General features: G+C 37.7%; 2 protein-coding genes across 2 annotated transcripts; both read right to left on the reverse strand.

The window, feature by feature from the left end:
* Positions 1–976: 976 nt before the first annotated feature.
* LOC112566025 lies at positions 977–4,151 on the reverse strand. Its single transcript, XM_025241952.1, has 3 exons — positions 3,566–4,151; positions 2,999–3,145; positions 977–2,363 (listed from the first exon to the last, which is right to left on the reverse strand). Exons 1-3 carry the CDS (start codon positions 3,876–3,878, stop codon positions 2,263–2,265), a joined length of 561 nt encoding a protein of 186 aa, XP_025097737.1. The 5' UTR covers positions 3,879–4,151; the 3' UTR covers positions 977–2,262.
* Positions 4,152–6,794: 2,643 nt separating this feature from the next.
* LOC112566015 (tetraspanin-5-like) lies at positions 6,795–21,135 on the reverse strand. The gene is made up of 8 exons (XM_025241941.1): positions 20,996–21,135; positions 18,394–18,588; positions 17,591–17,665; positions 16,619–16,717; positions 14,727–14,843; positions 14,273–14,323; positions 13,583–13,699; positions 6,795–12,242 (listed from the first exon to the last, which is right to left on the reverse strand). Exons 1-8 carry the CDS (start codon positions 21,083–21,085, stop codon positions 12,171–12,173), a joined length of 816 nt encoding a protein of 271 aa, XP_025097726.1. The 5' UTR covers positions 21,086–21,135; the 3' UTR covers positions 6,795–12,170.
* Between the last annotated feature and the right edge of the window lie 170 nt (positions 21,136–21,305).

A 21,305-nucleotide genomic window follows, 5' to 3' on the forward strand; every position in this document is an offset into this window, starting at 1 on the left:
GGACTCGCTCTCTCACAGATTAGAATCTTAGTTGCATCAGTGTTAAGTGGAGCTGATTGATTAATCTGTGTAGTCATATCAGAGTCATAACTAACTCACACACAATGACATGGCATTGCGTGAAATAACATATCAGGCTAGGTAAAGGTAGGTAAATTTAAAATGCATTTATTTACATTCTTTACCCATACAAACCATTTCCATCCTACACTACACATATACCTATATCAGTATAGCTCCTATAACATATCACCTAGTATTGGACCAAAGACAGACCCTTTCGGACTTTCTATCTCAGTTACAGAGCAGACCTCATCCTGCTCGAACATATCACTAAATCCTCATCTACAATGAGATTGGTCAATCATACTTCAGTCTTAGTATACCTAGCTACATCCAATCACACCATGTTAGCAAAACATGATAGACAGGTGGTCACTCTGACTCATCCCAACCCAAACTACACCCCATCCTTACCCAGGCATTATGTTGAGGATGTAGGTCGGCATCATGTCTAATGAAGCAAGGCGACATGCATCGATCTTTATAAGTACACGGCATGCATGGTTAGTTTGGCAAGATACAGTATGTACAACACACAAAAATAGTCCGAAGACAGTCTCCGACTCTGTAGACGCGACTTTCTCGATCGCTTGCTAGCTAGCCCCCAACTCATTTGTTTGTTGCTCTCTCTCACCTCACTCTCTCTCTCTCTCACACAAATCACCATGCTGCTCTATTTTTTTTTAAATAACACATAGACTTCATACAGTACTGTCACATAAAAAACCCAACAAATAAAACATTTACTGCTCGGATACTTTTTTCAGCCTTTGTCGATTGGTTTGCACTAGCAGCAGGCTATTGTTTCGCTTGTCTGTTATTTTGGATCATTACATAATGAGTGGAGACACTGTGGGTGGGTGAGTGCTGGAAATGTGTTTGAGAAAAATGAACCACTCGCTGAAAGTAAGCATTTTAATGTAAAATTTAAATTTATTGCATGCCAATAATAGTCAAATAATACCAATCACAGTGGACAAGAACAACTTTTATATATCAGTAAGTCGTAATCAATAAATCTGTACATCAATAAATCTGCATATCAGTGAAAGACCAAAGACGACTCTGAGCATTAACCTTAAAATAATGTTATCACTCATAGTCCTAATTAAACTGTACACCTTGTTTTCAGATAAAAGCTTATAATCCTACGGATTACGGATCTCTTAATCATCACGTTCATCAGTTGTTTCTTCAACAACCTTGACACCGGGAAATTTTTAACCCGAATGATTTGTGGTAGGGTCAGGGTTCACCTTTATCACAGTCTTGAAAAATAAGAACAAGATTAAAAGTGAGGAAGATTTAGTTCTTTAACACACTGAGGGGCATCTACATATTGCAGGTAAGAATTTTCCCAGAATAGAATGTTTGCACGTTGAACAATGTCTATAACACAATTTTGGCCGCCTGAAAAATCTCACGGTGCACGTACGCGCGTGTGTGGTGATTCGTTTGAATGGAAGAAATGGTCTGTCACATGGTGGCAGTTATTTATCTCAGTTTTAGAGTAGACAGTGGACGTTTCCAAATGAATACAACTTTCTGCGTATCGAGGAGCTATTGGTATATGATTTATCATGGAAGGTCAAAGGGCGCGGAAGGAAAATGTGGGGGTTCCCCACGCCCTAGACAGACAGACTTTAAATAGCAACAAACCAATTTACAGTATTGCAATTAAGCTGTTACTAGGACAAAGATCTTAAAATTTTCTTTTGGTAGGAATTTAGCCAATAAGTCAAGATATTTATGGATACGCTTTCCTCTGGGTCACTTCATGACTGCGATGATTGTCGTGTGTTCATTTAGCACCGGGGGGCCTGCACCTCATGGATCTTCAAAGCCATTCCTCTATCTACATTTCATCCGATTTGGATCCTCAGAACCCGAGAGTGTTCACGAAGTGATAGCAACCTGATCACTGTATGAGTTTTCTAGCAAATGTCACATGTGACTTCAACAGCTCCAAGTTCGTTTCCCGTCTGTACAATGAAATTCAAGGAGCCAAAGGAAACAAAAATTTTTTAAAAAAATCAGCGACCTGGAGACGCCAAACCTTTAGTCGAAAACAACGAACTTGTGTCAGTCGCTTTCATTCAGCAAAGTTTGTGTCTTCCTGTGGACACAGCTGATAGACCCTGTGTTGCAAAGTCTTCTCAATAATCTGGTTTATCAATCGCAGGTTAGTCTCATCGTAGTTTAGCTGCTCAGTTCACTGTGCTCCACAGGTAAATTGCTCGATGTCCCAGTGGAAAACTCCGGAGATACGGCGATAGTCACGTCGTGTCGCCAGAACTCACCTGAATGAAGAAACCGGGTATATGAGAACCGACACATAGCCACTCGAATAAAACAAACACAGGGAAAAACAAACACAGGGAAGAAAATAAAGCTGACGGGGAAAACCGATTGCTCGTACGAATGCGTTTGGTGGGTGGGTAGTTCTTACGACATACAGTACAAACACGGAAAAAGAAAGTGACTTTTTATTTTAGGCAGAGATTAATAAATCAGGGTTGGTATTTGCCTAAAACAGATTCACTTTATAAAGTTTGCACTAAATGAAGGATGTGAGAGGCCTCAAGGCAAGAGAGGAGAGGAATCACTCTTTTTTTGGGGTATTAGAAACATTTGTTCAGACTTTGAGGATGAGGGACTGGATACAATTTTCCAACATTAGCATCTCTATCAGTCTACGACTGGTTAAGGCTCAGTAGGAGTTCTAGTCTTGAACGATGAAGATCATATGCAATACGCAGTTTGAGAGTCCGAGAGCAACACGTATGGGTACGTGCGTGTGTGCGCGCGCTTGTATGAACATGCATGCGTTTGTGTATTCCTCCCCTCCTCAATTTCTCCTGCATGCCTAGCTTTGATGTTTCTGTATCTTAATTCTTATTCAAATTTGCATTTTACTCAATTTTTTTTTACTCACTGGGAAAAATACCAGCTTGTCTCCTGTTAGCAGTATGAGGACGAGTTCCTGTGAAAGGCGTTCTCATCAATACAAAGCTGGAATCTCTGTTTTCAGTCATGGAATTGGCTATTCCACTGTCTACCTCCTGTCTTAACTTTGGAGAATCTGGAAGAATTAAAAATATTTTTATACTATATCGGTTATTTGCCATACAAACTCTCCTTCCTACTATTATTAATAAAACAACAGCTGAACGATAACGTACCATTCAACTCAAACGGTAAAAGCTATTTTAATCTTCTTTCCCTTTGAAAATGTAATGATTAACCGTTCAAATATTTTCTTTCTGTCTCACAGTCTTTCTGTTACAGACATCCACACACATGTATGCACGTAGATATCAACCCACATACTATAGACTGCATTAGCGTTGGTATTTGCTTGCCATACATTTATCCGTACGTAAATTAAATGTATAAACCCAGTCAATGGTCACCTTTGTGTACGTATCAAGGGATACAAACGTTGATGAACCCAGTCTACTTTTAATTTCTCAAATTCATTACCCTTACTATTTTTAATTACCTTTGTCTCTCTTCTTGACACCTATTATCTCTACGCAGCGCTGCAGCAGAAGGCTCAAGCTGTCGTCAGGGTCCATCAGGGTCATCAGAAAATCCTCCGTCGGCTGCAGGTGTTCGGCGAGGAACGTCCTCAGGTGATGGCGGAACTGGTCTCGGCGCTTCATCTCCTGCAGCAGCAGCTGCCTGAGCTCTTGCTCAATGGGATCTTGGCTATCTTCTGGCATCCCAGCTGCTTGGCCATATACGGTCTTCCCCTCTTGCAAGCTGACTTCACTGGCACGATGTACCTGGGTGGGAGGCTGAGAGACTGCCATCACAGTCAACCGACCGCCGAGTGTTGAACTCTCGTGTCCAAACTACAGAGGTCAAAAGTGAGACAATGAAGTGTCCGACAGTGTCAAAAAGAAGTTCTCGAAAAACGAAAGTTTACAGGAAGATCTTTGACATTCACATCTGAAACTGAAAGATTTAGAAAACGTCTACTGTGGATACTCATCCCAGGAAATATGCATAATATCCTTCCTAGCCCCAGCCCAGTGATGATATAATTTTCAGAGTTTAATCTTGTTTTACTTCTGTTGCAAGGAAGATCGGATTTAATACACAGAATGAAATCACTATACTTACATATAAGATTTCCTTCAGTTGAATCTTTGTTGAATCTCTGTTAACAGAAGATCTTTGGCATCAACTAATCTCAAATTCCTGATATTGTTTGGGATCCACTCACTCCCTAAAACATCGTAGTACGGTCTGTGCAGAATTTTGATTAACCTGCTTGCAGAATGTTAATTAAGCAAATTCAAAAGATGAGTCAGTCTGCAAGATGAAGCTCAACAAGCCGATGCAGGGGCCTCGCTTGAACTGAGGAAGATGACAATTTACTGCGATGTAAACAAAGTCTTTTACTCCGTGTTTGCTTCCAAGATTCGAGAAATCCCATGCAAGATGTCTTGTAAACAAAATCAGCAATGATTAGTGGCATGTGGTTGTCATATGTGAGTACAGCGGTCCCAGGTCTTGATATCAAGTGTACAGGTAACTGCTCAGTCATTTGACATCAAAACATTATACACAGTAAGGTAGGTGCAGTGTCTCAAAGTAGTCGAGTTAAAATTAGAACCACCACATAAGCTTCCTGGTAGAAGAGCAGTAAAGGTGGGGAACAGCAGTACAAAGTACATTATGTAGACTCTTTTCACACGGAAGATTTGCTTTACTGCTTTGTGTATCTTCCCCCTATCTTTTCTCTCTCATGGAGGCACGTATGCATGCAAACACCCCTGCGATGTATAGAAAGAGGTTTCACAACATTTACAGGTTGCTTGAGTGAGAGATTGAAGTGGGAAAGTTAGCAGTCTATTTTAGTAGGTGCTGACCTTATCAGCATGGTACACCACACGCGGGGGCCCAGTTCTAGACATCAACGATGAAAGACGACGACAATAGAATGCCTTGAGACAGGGGGGCTACATGAATCCTGAAGGTTGGGGTAAGATAATTAAATCATAGGTAGATGAGTGAACTAAACTATTAAATGCTTTTTACTGAAAAAATAGACGTTGATATTATTAATAAATGGTCGTGAAAGCATGTGAATCATGAGAAGAATCAAATATTAAAGAATAAAAATCTCTGTAATGAGCAAAAAGTGCCGTGCCACTGACGGAAACTGTTCAGTGTGAAGCATCTGTGCTCGGTCTTCAGCAACAGACCGTATAGCTTACGGTTTTCCGTTAAAGACACGGATTGTGAGTGTAGTTCGCCTTCATAAATTATCAGGGTGAAGGGTGGTGGGGATATGATGAATGAAATACTGCATGCCACTATTCCATACCTGTGAAACCATAGACCTATACTCGTATAGATAACGCGCCACAAGAAGTCCTCTGTGCACACGTGTTGGGTGATCAATGTTTTCGGGTCTTCAGTCTCCTGCTGTATAGAATTAATATACCTGTCTTCGAGTCATACCCTCACTGGATTTATCTCTGTGCACTTTGATCTCGGTGAATCGCTCGGACGGATCAAACGTTCTTTTCACGTCTTCGTCACGTAAAATGTGGCGGCGAAGAGACGAAGAGAGCAGTCACTACAGACGCAGTATTGAAGATTTGTACATAGTGGGGTCTTCAATGTGCTTTCGGCGATCGACTGGTTCACTTTGCTAGAAGTGATTTTCATCTTCGCCATTGACCAAATTGCAGTCTTTTCCTTACGTCTGTGTTCCGCTAGAAACAACTTTAGATTTTTATACAACTGAGTTGACCACATCGGACATCTTTTGGTCGTCCTTGTCCCTTTCTCAGCCCCCGAGGGACCGGAGGAAGAGGGTATGTGCGGAGTCCTCGAAGCCACGATCACCAGGGTTTTAATCAAAAGCGCGGGGCCTTATAAAATCAAATCATATTGTCAGTCCAAGGAAATCCAACACAGAAATTTTTCTTTTGCTCACAGACTCAACCACATATGCAAACATAATATGAGTATATATATATACACACAGCATAATGGGCAGATATACCAAGACATTCAACACACACGCACACCTACACATTCTCACATGCATGGAACCTCTTACGGACGAGTTCACTTCAGGTCACGGAGCTCAACACGGTCCTGTGAATACCAAGGGGGCATTTAGGGTGGATGGCTAGTGGAGGAATCTATGGTGCCCGGCATCCTTTCCTTTATACGACTAATTCACGTTCTGCATTACCTGCTACTTTGACTACATGCTTTCAGTTGTCTGTCTCAGACACACACAGTACAAATCACTAGACCAGAACACCATAGCTTAGCACTACAAAGTCAAAGAGGTGTAGTAAGTTTGGGTATACTTAAAAAACTTCACATGAATTGCGATTTTTTTTTCAACTATAACAGATTAAATTTGATACTGGTATTGATCATTTATTGATACACTTCTAAATAGATATTTAAGCTTCAAAATCTCTTCTTCCCTTCTCATTTTGCTCTATTACCCTAATTATAAATTAAATTTTAAAACGTCTGATCTCAAAAGTTAATATCTCTTGTTAAAATATACCCTGAAGCTAATAAATGTATCACATGAAAGATAATGCTTCCTCACTCAGGTGACTGAATGCAGGATGTGCACAAAATGAGTGCCAGGCAGTTTCTTAAACAGTGTCACACAAGCAGGAGATTCATAAAGAAAGACATTCAACCATAACCCAACAAAAAGAAAAAAAAGAAAAGAAAAAAGATTGTGGGTGTATAGAATTTATTCCACTCACAACACATAAGGACATACAGACCTGGTTCAAGGTCTATAAAGATCTCTACCGTTTGATAACAAAAAGAAGCAATCACATCCACAGGGAAATGATTTACAAAGATTTCTGAAAAATAAATTATAGGTGTGTCAATGTGTGAACTTGGAAAATGTGCCAAAAGAATTTAAGGTAAAGTTTAAAATGTTTAAATGACATACAAGCTAAATATAATCAATATAAAATGATGGTTTAAAAAATTGGAGGATTTGTTCAAATGTATCAAAAAAAAAAAAAAAAGAAAAGGAAAAGCCACTTAAAGTGATCCAATACTAAATGATGTGAACAATACATCCACTGAAAATAAAAGGAGTTACGTGGTTCACATCTGCAATGCGGTGAACCAGAGTGAAAAAATGCAGCCAGGAGACATTTGGTGATGTGTACATACAAACATGCATACACAGGTAAAAAGTGAGCTGATTTTGTTCACACAGCCAGCAAAGTGAACAAAAGATTGGTGAGTAATACTATTTGCAGGTATGAACAGTTTTGGGAAAATTGTCATTTAACCTGCAAAGCAAAAAATTGTGTTTTGATTCATTTTAAAAAAAAAGGGCATTCTGTAGGTGTAAGGAACAGAAATAGAAAGGTAGTTTGGATCGCATGGCCAAACAAATGAAGGCAACATCCTTACTTAACAATCATTTGTTGGCATGAACAGCAAACATTGTAAGGAAAAAGAGGTATTTTGGTTCACAGAGCCAGTCAAGCAAACCAAGCTGTACACAACGCACTGACAACAACACTAGGGTTCAACTAAGATGGCAAGGTCTGCTCCAAAGATTCGAATTGTCACAAAAATATTGCAAAGAATGCCATCCAGTTACGCCATTAAACTATAAATTATGCATGAAGTCTGAGGACATTGCACTTATGTCCTCCTTGTTTGCAACATTTATTCACTGTGGCAACACAGCTATTCTTTGCTGAATGTACATAATCTCTCTCACGCTGTCAACAAACTTAACTGATGATAACCCACATGATAAATTTTATGCCAAGAAAATATTTTTTTATATGTGGAGATGGGGGGGGGGGACAGGTCAGTGTGTAAAGCTATGTAATAGCAGGCATGGGTGGGATTTGGGATAGGGAAGAGTTTGGAACATAAGATTTTTAAGCATTCATTTCCTTTAGAAAGGATTTAAACAGTTTACAACAGTTCTGTTATTTCCAGTAGGTTCCCAATAAAGATGAAGAAAGTAACTGCGGATGAATATAAATGTTTCTGATATCTTGCTCTCAAGTGATTGATGATGAACAAAACTATAAGAAATAGCAGGAGGACTGCAGCATAAAAAGAACAGTGCAGAAAATGCAACACAAAACTGTGAATAGAGCCCGAAAAAAAAGAAAAAAAGAGACATGAAGCTTATTATCCCAGAACAGGAAACATTTAACTACTGACATTTGACATTTTGAGACAGCTGCCTTGGGTCAGTGGGTTGCTGTCAGGCTGAAAAAGTTGTGGCAAGCCACAATCAATGTCACTAATGTGACAAACCACATTTAATGTTATTGTCATTGACTAGAGAAAAAAGAGCAAAATTTCCAAACTAAATCAAAAAGAAGCCAAAATCAGAATAACATTATTCATCTCACCTTTGAAAACCATAAACACACACACAAACAAAATTATAGCAATTCATTACCAGTCACAAGTAAGAAACATCACATTCACTGCTTTGTGTACTACATTTTTACATAGCTATGCTCTCTTGTAATTCCCAGAATGAGCTCCAGTAGTTGCTTTCTTCTTTCCAAGTGCTGAACAAATTTCAAAGAGTAAGAGGGCACTACTCTTTTGTGTCTATAGAAAAAGAGACATAAATGTTCATGCAACCTAACCTGTGTCTGTAATAAATGGATTTGCATTGCAATGGGGGAGGGGGGAATCCAAAATTATGAAAATGAATGGTGTAAATATATTCCCTAAAATCTAAGTAGTAAATTGTTAAATAAAAAATGTTTGGCAATTTTTCTCTATGAAAACATAAAGCCTGTTCGATGCGGATGGTAATTATACACCAGGGCTGTGAGGTTAAAAGCTGCCAGCATTATCACAGACCCCTCTCACCCACTACACCACCATTTCCAGAGTCTACTCTCTGGCCGTAGATGGAAACAACCAATTGCCAAGTAGAGTGTTTTTTGCCCAGTCCTTCTAACCAACTGCAACATCACACATGAACGGACCTAGCAAACAAACCTTACTTTCTTACAGTAACACTAATAATGTGTCAGTTTATTATCCTATGAGAGCTCTCAACAAAGAAAAATTTCTATATCTGTTGTGGACAGAAGACAATAAAGCTATATTGTATTGTATAAGTGGGAATGAGCACAAAAATCACTTAGCGAGTATCCCTAACCACAGAACACTTGTGAAAGTTTATTAGACTTGCACATATTTTATTTTCGTTTTGTTGGGAAGACTCTTACATTTATGACTAGAATTGCTTTCATAATTTCACTGGAATTTTCTTTCTGTGAATAAATTACTCAGGATATTAATCAACCAGGCACGCAGCAGATAATAATAATATACAGTAAAATATAGAAGAATAATGCAAGTTTTCCAAAATTAAACTGTGGCAAACTGAAATACAGCAGCAAATGCCTTAAGGTATGTAAACCACATAAGACGTAAAAAAAAAATAAAAAATGACATGCTCCCCTCACAATACTTAGTACACTACATATTTATCAGGATGGAAAGCTGCCACAACAGTTGTCTATATTTAACATATATTCTCTTTGATATTAAGAAAGTCATCTCTACCACCGATTCTGTGACATACCCCTTGCTTTCCAAACCAGAATAAATTGCCATCATGCATTAAAAACCAGAATAAACCACAATCAAGCATTAAAAACCAGTATCTGAGTATTTTGTAGGAAGGTGAGTAGCTGGCTGGTTTTTACTCTTTTCTGAAGCATCAGTTTCATTGTAAATCACTTATTTCAAAGAAAAAACACTATCAGATGATAAAGCAAGTTAGCTTAGTCAGAACCAACATTTATCACCAATTAGCTCTGGCTGGCATATTAAATCTTGCATGTAATTATCTTGGTCTCAGTTCTGCCTCAAATGATACTAAACAGCTTGCAAATGCTCAGTTCACATTCAGTGCACACAAAATATATATATACCCACAAATTTCAGCCAGCAGATAAGTGTATCCTTTCACAAAGCTCTTCTTCACATAGATCACATCAGGCAGTTAGGGCTATAGGCTGGTTATTACATTACAAATATGTAGATCATTACCAGCAATGACAATCCAAGAAATATGACCATCATTTCTTCGGACAGAAGCTTCGCCTTATCATATTTTGTAATTAGTCTTTTATACCCTCAGTTTTTTTTCTGAATATTGTCTTTAAATTAAGGAGCCAGAAATCTACTTCCTCACAGCCTTTAGTGAATTAACATAACCTGGATATTCTCAAACCCCTTAGTAACATCACTATAACAACATTAGGATTACTGTAAGGATTACCTACATTGATAACTTTTCCTGAAAAATACATCTGTCTCTAATGCACAGAATTGTGTAATGAAAGCAAATCAAAACCTCACAGTGAGGATTCCAACCAAGAACCAATGACACAGACATTAACACCTGTTTGGGAAATAATTCATCTTGCTAAATGTTGAAGAACAAGAAAATTTAAAGCTTGCTTTAAGACAGACAAGTGATCATCAAATTTGCTTTCCTGATTAGCTAAGTCGGTGCACTGTAATTTTATTTCATTAAATTTCATGACTTTTTTGTGGTCTCTATCCACTTCTATCTCTTATCCCAACACAGCTAACAAAAACATCATGTGACAAAGTACAAAAATACCCCTGTGCTGATATGTAACTAACTGTGATTGTCTACGGGAAGCACCGTCTTCTATCTCCCACTTTGGTATTGTTGGAAGTTGGTCGTGTTGCATGCTGGTCAGTAAATCCCAAGCCTTCTTAGTTTCTGTAGTGAATGATAGTCTTGTGCTTTTCACAGCAGGCAGGCATTTGGAATTAAGAACAGAGAAACTGCAACTGCTCTGTCAAAGAATCACTACTGTCTGTACGCAGCTGTGAATGCTTCACATCTTTGTTAAAAATCTCTGTTGCACTACATGAACAGTAAATTTAGAAACAGACACACATGCAAATATTCCATGAAATAAAAAGTCACAACTTTGTTACAAATGTTACATCTCATCCCATACTCCTGCTAAAGACTTTTGTAATGCTGTGACATTCATTCTCCATAATATGTAATTAAGTGCTCAAACATGATTTGTCCTCTTCATCTGGCACTGGCAATTTCTCAGTTATTCCCTTCTAAAAAGTTACTAAGTACAGCTGCTTCCTTAAAAAGATGACCTATACATATGTGTCAGATTCATTAGTTTCATATGTTTCCTAACATACATGCATCCATAATCAAACTAGACTGACTGAACAGACTGGACAGATGAACTGGGTACTCCCAAATTCTTGATATTCTGCCCACTGCCCTTTGAGATATCAGTTCCTCTTGAGATACGAAGTATTTGCTTTAGACACTTCAAACACAAATGCCCATCACAAACAAGTAGACATAATGATTTTCAGATCAGTAGTCATTATGCGACTGGTGGGGGAGTGGGGAGTTTGGTGAGGGGGACAGGTATAGGAAAAGAGATCAGGGCAGATCTATCTCTGACAGGTCAGCAGTTTTCTCCAAAGATGGGTTTATCTGCTCCATCATTTCTGCCATCCAGTTCTCTTTTCTTGCCAATACATGTGATGGACTAGTTTCATGGGTGATCTGCAGACATTTCATGTACCTGGATAGGCTGTCATGATGCACGGTGACCCCAGACTGAAAGGTTGCATCGCTTTATACATGGCAAAACACGTTCTTCACCCTTTACCATGGCTCTGATATTGTTCACACAAATAATCAAGCATGGATAACAACTGCAGCCTTGCCCTTCTGTTCTTCTACAGATTCATCCCATACCATTGCAAGGAGTTTTGCTCTTGTGTGTTGCTGGATTTCACTCTACTTGATGTTTTTGGTCTTTTTTTTTTAATAGGTGTCTTTTTTTCATCTTTCACAGCACCTCCATAATATGATTTGAGATGGGAAGAGCATGCACTGAACACACCATAATTCTCAGCTAAACTTCTTGCTGACAAATTTTGAGCATCCAGACATGTACTCTTCTGAAGACATTTAAATTTCACAAGAATGCCTTTTGAGAAATACTTCCATGTTCCATGGTAAGCAACCAAGATACCTGCAATCTGCTTCCTGAGCAACAATGCTAGTACGTCCATTTCGCAAGCTGTGCTTGTATATCACTCCTTAGGTTCTGAGCAAAGCAGATCCCCAGAATCTTAAAAAGAAAGTTCATATACAAAATTAAGTTAACGTATCACTATGGATATTTAAAAAAGACACTAAAAAGTAATTACTGCATAGAAAAACTACATTTTAATTATAGAAAAATAACAAAAACACAAGATATAACTTTCTGCTCTGAAAGAGGGTTTCTTAATATTGTCAGCATAGTTCTCTCTGTGGGTACTGTTTTCTATGGGTTTTGGATAAGTCTAGATGTTCTAAGAAATGGGGAGGGAGAAAGTTTTCCTAAAGAAATTTAGAGAAAGACTGAATGATGTTTTTTTTTAATCAGAAGTGGTACATGAGTCTGGAAAAACTTCCCACTCTTATGTAGATAGCAGTTCTAAAATCTGTTTGCAGAGAGAATTCTTCAATCATCTTCTGACACCAAGCTTCTTCAAGTCCCACTAACATATGGACAAAGGTCTTTCTCCTAGCCCCATCAACTCGGAACAAATTACCCGTCAGCCTTCACCACTATGATTCTTTAACCACCTTTAAGGCTAAACTTAAGAAGATGCATCTTTCAAACAGTGATTTCACTGTGACCCTGTCCTGACCAAGCGCGTTTGTAATTTACTTTGGGTATGAGCAAGTATCTGTTGTAGAAGTGAGTGCTTCTGTTATATGCAAATATCTGTGCATGGTTGTTGGTGATTCAGTGTGTATATCATTTCTGTAAGGAGCTCTGAGCAAATCACTGGAAAAGCTCTATGAAAATTCTCATCATCATTATTATATGTGGATACTATAAGCATGATTAATGTAAATTGGTGTTTCAGAAATTAACTGCCACAGGAGCTGTTTTGCTCAGCATGAAGTAGACCACTGATGCACTGAAGACTGAAGTACATGTATTGTTATTATTGTATTTGCCCTATTTATGCTGATGAGAAATAAATATGTAAAATGACTTTAATCAGTTCTTCTTACCCTTGCATACAAGTCAAGTATAACCAGCTCACAGCAGTTTAAGATGTGTTGTTACTTTGACAGATACTCACACCCTTGCTGCAACTATGCTCTTGATGCAATAAAGAATCAATTTGTGTGTGTGTGTGTGTGTGTGAGTGCATGCATATGCATAAGCACACGCACAAATACCTGTGTGGCACTTCATGCTCGGAAAATATGATATGTGCACAGATAAGAACCAGAATTAATGCTAAATAAATGATTTTCAATTCTCTTTCTAATCTCACTGTACAACGAGAAGTAACTGTCAGGATCATACAAGGACATTTGGTCAAATGTAAGTTTTACTCTGTGACTGCAGAAACAAGGGAAACACTAGCCTTTGGCAAAAACACAATTCTGCAGGCAATTACTCACCTGCAACAGGACCACACCCACAGCTACACCTGCCACTGGAAAAAGGTTTGATTCTAACCATTTTTCTCCAGAAGGAATACATCCCATTGTGTAGATCTGGATATTGCGATCATAATCCTGGAGCAGTTACCATAAAAGAGAGAACGAGAGAGATAAGGTGTGTAAAGAGAGGAAAAAAGTTATCATACAAGCAAGTAAACAGCAACATAATGAACAATAACAAGAATTTTTCTGATTTTCAGACTAAAGAATGAGTTTATTTTCTTGTTATAAAATCTGTTATCTTACAGAGATAGTTTTTGCTATAGAGGTAATTTTATTTAATAATAATGTTGATGGTAATAATAATTGTAGTGTGCAGTATCGCACTTAGCATACAAGTATGTTTGCTGTACATTTAACAATACCTATCCAAATAAAGAATAAAAAGAAAATATGTTGATGAGTTGTTGGGAAAATTCATCTCAGCAAGGTAGTCTTTTAATGATGCTATTTAAGAAGCATCAAGCAATTTTTACACATCACAATTCACTAGCTTTCTTCAACTAAAAAGATAAAAATTTAATTAATAAAAAAGTTACAACTTTTAAAAATGCAGTGTAGAACTTGCAGTGCAAAACTGCTATGTTATGCACACTTTGGCACAGCAGCTACATTCTGTGGAAAAGTTGAGAAGATCACTGAACTTACATGTGAGGTTTTCATCATGTCATAGCCACAATGTCTGTTGAAAATGACTTCCTGTTGACAGTAAAAATCCCAATTTTGAAAAAAACTTTAAGAAATACTTCATCTGAAACAAATTCTTATCTACAACAGAAAAAGTATGCTTCCAAATGGTATCCAAGGCAGCAAAGTATTTCCACAGTGAAGCAGAGGCAGCAAAAGCAGAAACTTCAAAGTCAACCAATATATCTTAAAAATGACACCTGCTTTTCATTTAGTTTTTTGGCTGATCTTGCACATCTTCAAATATTTTATACTCCATTTAATCTTCAGGAATTGGAAAAGTATATATTCGCTACCTAATTTTACCATAAGCATGCAAGGTGCTTGATTATCTCCCTTTAGCGCGCGCACCCCCCCCTCCCCGCGCGCACACACAGTCTCTATCATTCAGACCTATGGTAAATTATGCACATACATCAGTGGGTTTGCAGCAGGAGAAGGGAACACCACATGCCTCGACACCTGGAGATGAGCAGTTGAAGTAGATATTGGCCTCCCAGTCTTTATAGCTATGTACACCACAACAGCCCAGCTGTAGCAGAAACAGTTTTTCTTATTACATTTATACACTCACGTTAAGTAAAAAGAGTTTAAAACAGATTCCATTAAATATCTGTATCAAGAACCCATATTGCTCCTGACAAGTTATATTACAGGAGCCCATTGTTTTATTCCTTTGTTCTCAAGCTGCCGGCAAATGATCTTACGAGAAGCTTTGTAAAATCAAACTCTCAAAAAGTTTAAAATACTCATTAGAGTAAACATGGTACGCTTGATTACCTGTCTGTTCACATACCGGACACACCTGTAGAGATAAAAAGCTTGCCAACCAGCAGTCTCTACAGGACCAGAGAGTGGAGAGTAGAGTGCTTAGAGTATCAGCATCAAAGGGGACATATACATCAGCTGGCTAATGCCTATTTCCAGAGCTCTTAAATGGAACCTGACCCCACAAAGTGCTGGGAAAGATAAGGCACTGGCCTAAAAAAAATAAAATAAACTGGTTCCCAATGTAAGTGTGGTCTCTAACACCTCATCTGTCAAAAGGTCACAAGACTACCCCTCCATTCTATCTATTCCTCTTCATGCATCAGATTGCACATAAGGCCTCAACCAGAGTCCACTGATGTCGATTCGGCCGCCTGGAGTCCATCGTAGGGCGACTCTGGAGAGGTCTGCTGTCTGCTGGCAGAGCAAATGTCCAATCCATCGCCAACACCTTTGTTGAACCCCTCCATTCCCACCGGATTTTGTTGCTTTTTTTTTTGAAACAAGCAGAATCACTAGACTAACTGTACCAGTCGCTGTTAAGCAGTATATTAGATCACTTAATGTTTGCTTTCTTAATTTTCATCTTCAATTTATAGTACAATCAATGTTAGGAATGTAGATTAAGCATATAAAATGGAAAGGCAAAAAACTACCCGGAAACAATACCTGCAAAAAGATCTCACATGCTCTTCCCCAAACTGTTGGGAGGAATTAAATCAAGGGTGGACTGAAAAAAAGGTACTTACTTGTTCAAACTTAAGGACTAATGGGTGCAAATGAGTTTCTCTAATGATTGGGTTAAGATTAATGTGAAGAAATATTTCCTCAAATCTGGGTGAATACCCTTCTCTTCTATTCTTGAGATATATGCCTACAAAAATCACCATGCACAAGAACAGGTCAAAAACAGTTGTTTACAATATAAAGACTGCAACCAATGGGAGATTAATCAGGCATGCCATGATGTCACAATTTTGACCTCTTCCTGTTTTCTTATTCATGTTTGTCAGCATTTATCGCTAGAAGAGGAGTGTTCATTCAGATCTGGGGAAATATCTTGCACTGAGCTTTACCCAGTCATTAGAATAAAAGTTTGCAGCTCACTAGCACTATAATTGGTGATCATCTGAATGTTGAAGACAAAGATACCATCTGGGTAAAGTGTAAAAGGAGAAAGTCAAAATTAGCACAATCACTGGACAGACTGGTTATGTAGAAATCAGTTCATTGTTGATATCAGCTTTCCATTTTGTTATCAACAATCTGCAGTTCAATAATAGTAACAATTCAAGAACAGAACACATGAGAGTAGTGATGGAAATAAACAGAAACTCTAAATGACACACAACCAAAGCCTGGGTGCAGCTGCTCTAAAAGACAGTTAAGGCACAATACAAATAAGATGATTTCATGTGATCTACTCATGGTGGGCTTAAGCAACAATGCTAAACTATTTTATTGCCATCAAAATGTATAAACATATACAGCACACTATCAATATATACATATAGTACACTATATCAGAAAACTGCTCACCCAGTCCTGTTGCACCCAGTCCACCAGGTTTTGAAGATCAGCATCATCACGATAGTTTACAATCATATTCTTAACCTGGCTCTCGATCTGATCTCGAACCTGTCAAACAGTTTGTGTGCTAGCATCTCTGAGTTTGATGCCTTTCATGCCTTCCTTTTTCCACTGTCTGCATATACAGATCAGTGTGCCTTAGACCAGATGTAGGGAAAGCTAAGATACTTCATAGTATTTCTACAAACATAGTGATTCCTCAGCTAGTAAGATGCCAGCCTGAATTCTGAATTTTAGTTCACTTAAAGGCTTACCTGTGAGCAACATTTCTTTTTTAATTTTAATAAGTGGGTAATTGATACAATCTTTACACATACAAGCCTTACTGTTATCTTCTAATGAACCAGTTTTGACCTTTGCATTCAGATTTTACTGGAAAAAGAGGAAAATTATTAACAATAATAGTAAATTAATACTCTTTAACATCAAGCCCCTACATCCCCTACCTCAAACCAATGCACATGCAATAACATCAACTTACTCTAAGACAAAGATGTATGGCCAGAGGTCTTTCTCCTACAAACCTCATCAACTTGGAACAAATCATCCATCAGCCTTCATCCCCCTGATTCTCTTACCACAAACTTAAGACACTTTCTCACTTCACTGTGACCCTGACCTGACCATAAGAAAGTGTAAGGTTTGTCTGTATTTACCTTGCATATGAATAGGTACATCTGTTGTAGAAGTGAGCGAGTCTGTTTATGTGAATATGGGTGCATGGTGTTAGTGATTCTGTTTATGTGTATAGGTCTATCACTTTTGTAAAGCGCTCTGAGCAAATCATTGGAAAAGCGCTATAAAAGCTTTCATTATTATTTTTATTTGATACTGGCATATACTCTGTTCCTCTGGGTGAAAAAAATACAACATTTATGTTTATGTTAATAACTACATTAAATAAAAAAGAAATAAACTCACCCAATCTTTGTAAACAAATCCAAGAATACCCAACAGAAGTTCCAGGAAGAATATGATTCCCAGAGCTATCATAAACTGAAAAAAAGATATTCAATTGCTTGGGCAGGGTTTAAAAAAAATTTATAACCTGTTCCAGTGGCCATTCATCATTGTATATTTCATGAAGTTTTGTAAGAAATGGTATTAATATAAAACAAAATGAAAAAAAATCCTTGCCCTTCTAAATAAAGTCATATGACATGTTAACTTAGGCAGGTGTTTAAACAGCACAAAATCACTCAGCTTAGTTTCTTTTTTCTAGATGAAAATTTTTTGAGAAATAGCTAAATGTCTTTGACAACAGGTGGATTTTCCTGATGCCTAACATTAATTAAAAAAACAAACAATTACCCAGAAATGCTGCAAGTTTTAAAGTTATATGCTGGAAGTAACCTTTCCCCTTATGAATGAAAATTCTGCCAACACTCCAAAATCCTTTGTGCCCTTGCTGAGCAATTTGTGTTTGTTAAACTTGCTCTAGCCATGATCTCACAAAGTGCATACACTCTTTGTACATTTTATTTTCTCTGATAAAGATGATTTTAGAAAAAAAGACTGCAAAGAATCATTTGATCCTTTCTTTTAAGTAAACTCTAAACTTCGAAGGAATCTTACAAAATTTGTATCCATTCCTTTGTCTCTATAATTCTTTTCCCCCATCCCCCTCTCCGACATTCACAGATATATGCTTGTGCGGATGTTATATTTGCTGCTTCAACACTTTGTTGTTTGAACAGAAAATGTCAGTGTGGCCGAGAACTTACAAAAAGCAGAAGGCAAATGTTTTCCCTAAGTGAGCCCACACAGCCTGCAAAGCCGATGATGAACATTGTGAGACCAATGAGATTGAAGATGAGGGCTGGATCCAAAGCAATGTTTGTCAGCTTGCTGAAGTTGGCCAGTGTGTCCTTTTCAGTCCATGCCCACAGCCCAACAGCCAGCAATGAACCACCAAACAGCTTTAAAAAAAGAAAAACAAAATCATTGGTTATAAAGTCCTCTTAATAACCATTTCTCTTTGCAAAGGGCTGTCAACATATCATATTTGAAAAGGTTAAAAATGATATGATTTTTAAAAAAATCACATGAGGCTGGCAAGGGTTACCAAGAAATGCTCTGATGGTAAAGAATATTGTACATTGCGTCTTATAATTAACATCCAGTCTCTCTCAACTGCAGATTCATGAACATCATGTTTGAGTAACATCTACATACTTGACATTTGAAAACTCTGCTCTTTACAGCATGAATATCTAAAACCAGAAATGAGTAAAAGAGTTTTAAGGCAAGCAAGCAAATTAAAATTTTATTTCGTGTTGCTTAAGAGAAACAAAGAAGCAAAAAAAAAAAAAGCACTTATCAAGATTTTTAAAACCAAATGGATTGTAACAATAGAACACACACGTTAAATGATAATTAAAGATATAAAAGATGTATAAATTATAACATTGTCCGCTTTCTGGTAATTAACGTCAGATTTTGTCAATGAAAAAAGCTTGTGCACAGATCCCAAAAGCTTTCTGTCAGGTTCTTGGTACCACTTAGTTTCTTTCTTGGTTAGTGTGGCTGATCAATAAGGCTTTGCACAATGGTTGCCAGCAGTGTGTTCTAGCTGTTCAACTCATAACCTTCACTCCACTCACTTAAGCCTAAGCATAATCTTGGAAACCTCTCCAAAAGCATATGCTGTAGAGAAGATGCTGTGCGCTCTATCAACATAGTATTGTTCATTATAATATGCCAATGCAAACAGCATCTCAAATTTGTATGAAATGGGGTTGACCTGCAGTGAATAAAATACAAGAGTAGCCAAGGAAGACCAAAGTGTTTCCAAATGTGCTATAACTACAGGAAGTAGAGATGTTAAAGGAGAGAACAAAAACTCTTTAAGTTAAAAGATATATTTGGGGATTAAAAAAATCCATGTAGATTTATGACACAGCAGCCAAAGTATGTGCATGCACCGTTCCAAAATTGAGAAATATTTTATTAAACCACTAGGTCAGATACTTGGCATTTCCCAGGTGATATTCCCTCTTCTGAGAGACTGTGATTGTATAGAGTATTTTTAAAACATATCAAAGGAAGGTGTGGGAAGGGAGGCCTGAGACACTGCTGGCCTTTTGGTAGTGAAGGGGGAAATAAAAACTGTGGTGGTGCCAACTGCCAGATGACTAACTCACTTCTTCTCCCCTCTTCCTGTCTGTCTTTCTTCACATAGGTCCCCTCATTACAACATTGTCCAAGTTTAGCCTGTGTAGTAAAAGCATGTGGCAATTTGAACTGCTTAGTACTAGCAAACAATTTTCCTTTCACTTGTAGTCTCCCTAACATCTGGCAATGGGTAAAATAAACATTTATCAACCAAACATAGACAACACATTTGGTGAGGATAAGACAAATGGTGTAGATTTGCATGGATTTTGTATAGACTTCCTACCCCATAAGACACATGCAGTTGCCACATTTTACTTTATTAAATGGGATAGGAAATTACTTATGATTTTAAATCAACCATTGCTTTCTAGAGATTAGTCCACATCACAGGCCTACAATGAAGTGTCATATTTATGCAGTTAAATGACCTTGTAATAAATTCTAAGATGACCATCAATAAGATTTGACTTACACTGTGGCAGCCTGACTTAAAATGTCATCGTTAAAGTACACTGCAGCAACTGTTGTCATTGTAAAAGATCTCATAACACAAATGGACAGTAAGAACTTTGATGCCATGAACTAACTTCACATTGTCAACATGCAGTGATTAGAAGACAACGGTGATAATTTGTCCTCTAAGAAAATTTAAAACTGTATTGAGAAGACAACAACCAGAACATAATTATAAAATGCGTGTGTGTTGCGAATAGATGTGTCCATACTAGAGTAAGCAGGCTTCACAATTTTTATATGAAATATGGCAAAATGATTAAAAATTGGCAAATCACTAGAAAATCTTGGATTACCAAACAATAGTTTAATAACTTCGACTGCTGCTTAGGGGTTTCTTTCCACTTTCATTTGACAGATCGAATGCTTTGATGTGCAAAGCCACTGGAGATCAATCAGTGACTCATATTCATTATGTTTATTTTGCATGAAAATTATAAACTGTAAATCTTGCCACACGTCATTTAAAAAAAAATTGAAAACTTCAATAAATAAAATATTTATACTCCCGAGTCACCCCCCCTCCCTTTCTCAACTCACCCATATATTGGATTATCTGTTTTATCTTACAAACCCTTTCTAAGAAGATGCCCTAGTATGACTCGTTTATTACCCATGGTAGAACCACAGTTTAGAAGAATAATGTAGAAGAACTTAAGAACTAAGATACTTTAGATAAATGCAGGCCATACTCACCCAAAAAACAACATTGAAAGCAAACATCAAATATTTGATGCAGCAGCTAACTTCAGTCCTGTCGCGACGACGCTTTCGTATACGAGGCATTTCTACGAGTTCATCACAATCGCAGTTTTAAGTGATCCTCTGTGCAAGCCATGTGATCGAAAAATTAAACTAATAGCGAAATTCCTTGTTTCCACCACATTAATGTTCCCACTTCATCCTCTGCAACAATGAAATTCACTTTTGTCTGAAGCAGTGGTCTACCGTGAGCTTAATACTCTCCAACAAAAGTGGTTACTCAAAGAAACTTTCATTCGCTACT

The sequence above is a fragment of the Pomacea canaliculata genome, linkage group LG1 (genome assembly GCF_003073045.1).
Source record: "Pomacea canaliculata isolate SZHN2017 linkage group LG1, ASM307304v1, whole genome shotgun sequence".
Taxonomy (NCBI): domain Eukaryota; kingdom Metazoa; phylum Mollusca; class Gastropoda; order Architaenioglossa; family Ampullariidae; genus Pomacea; species Pomacea canaliculata.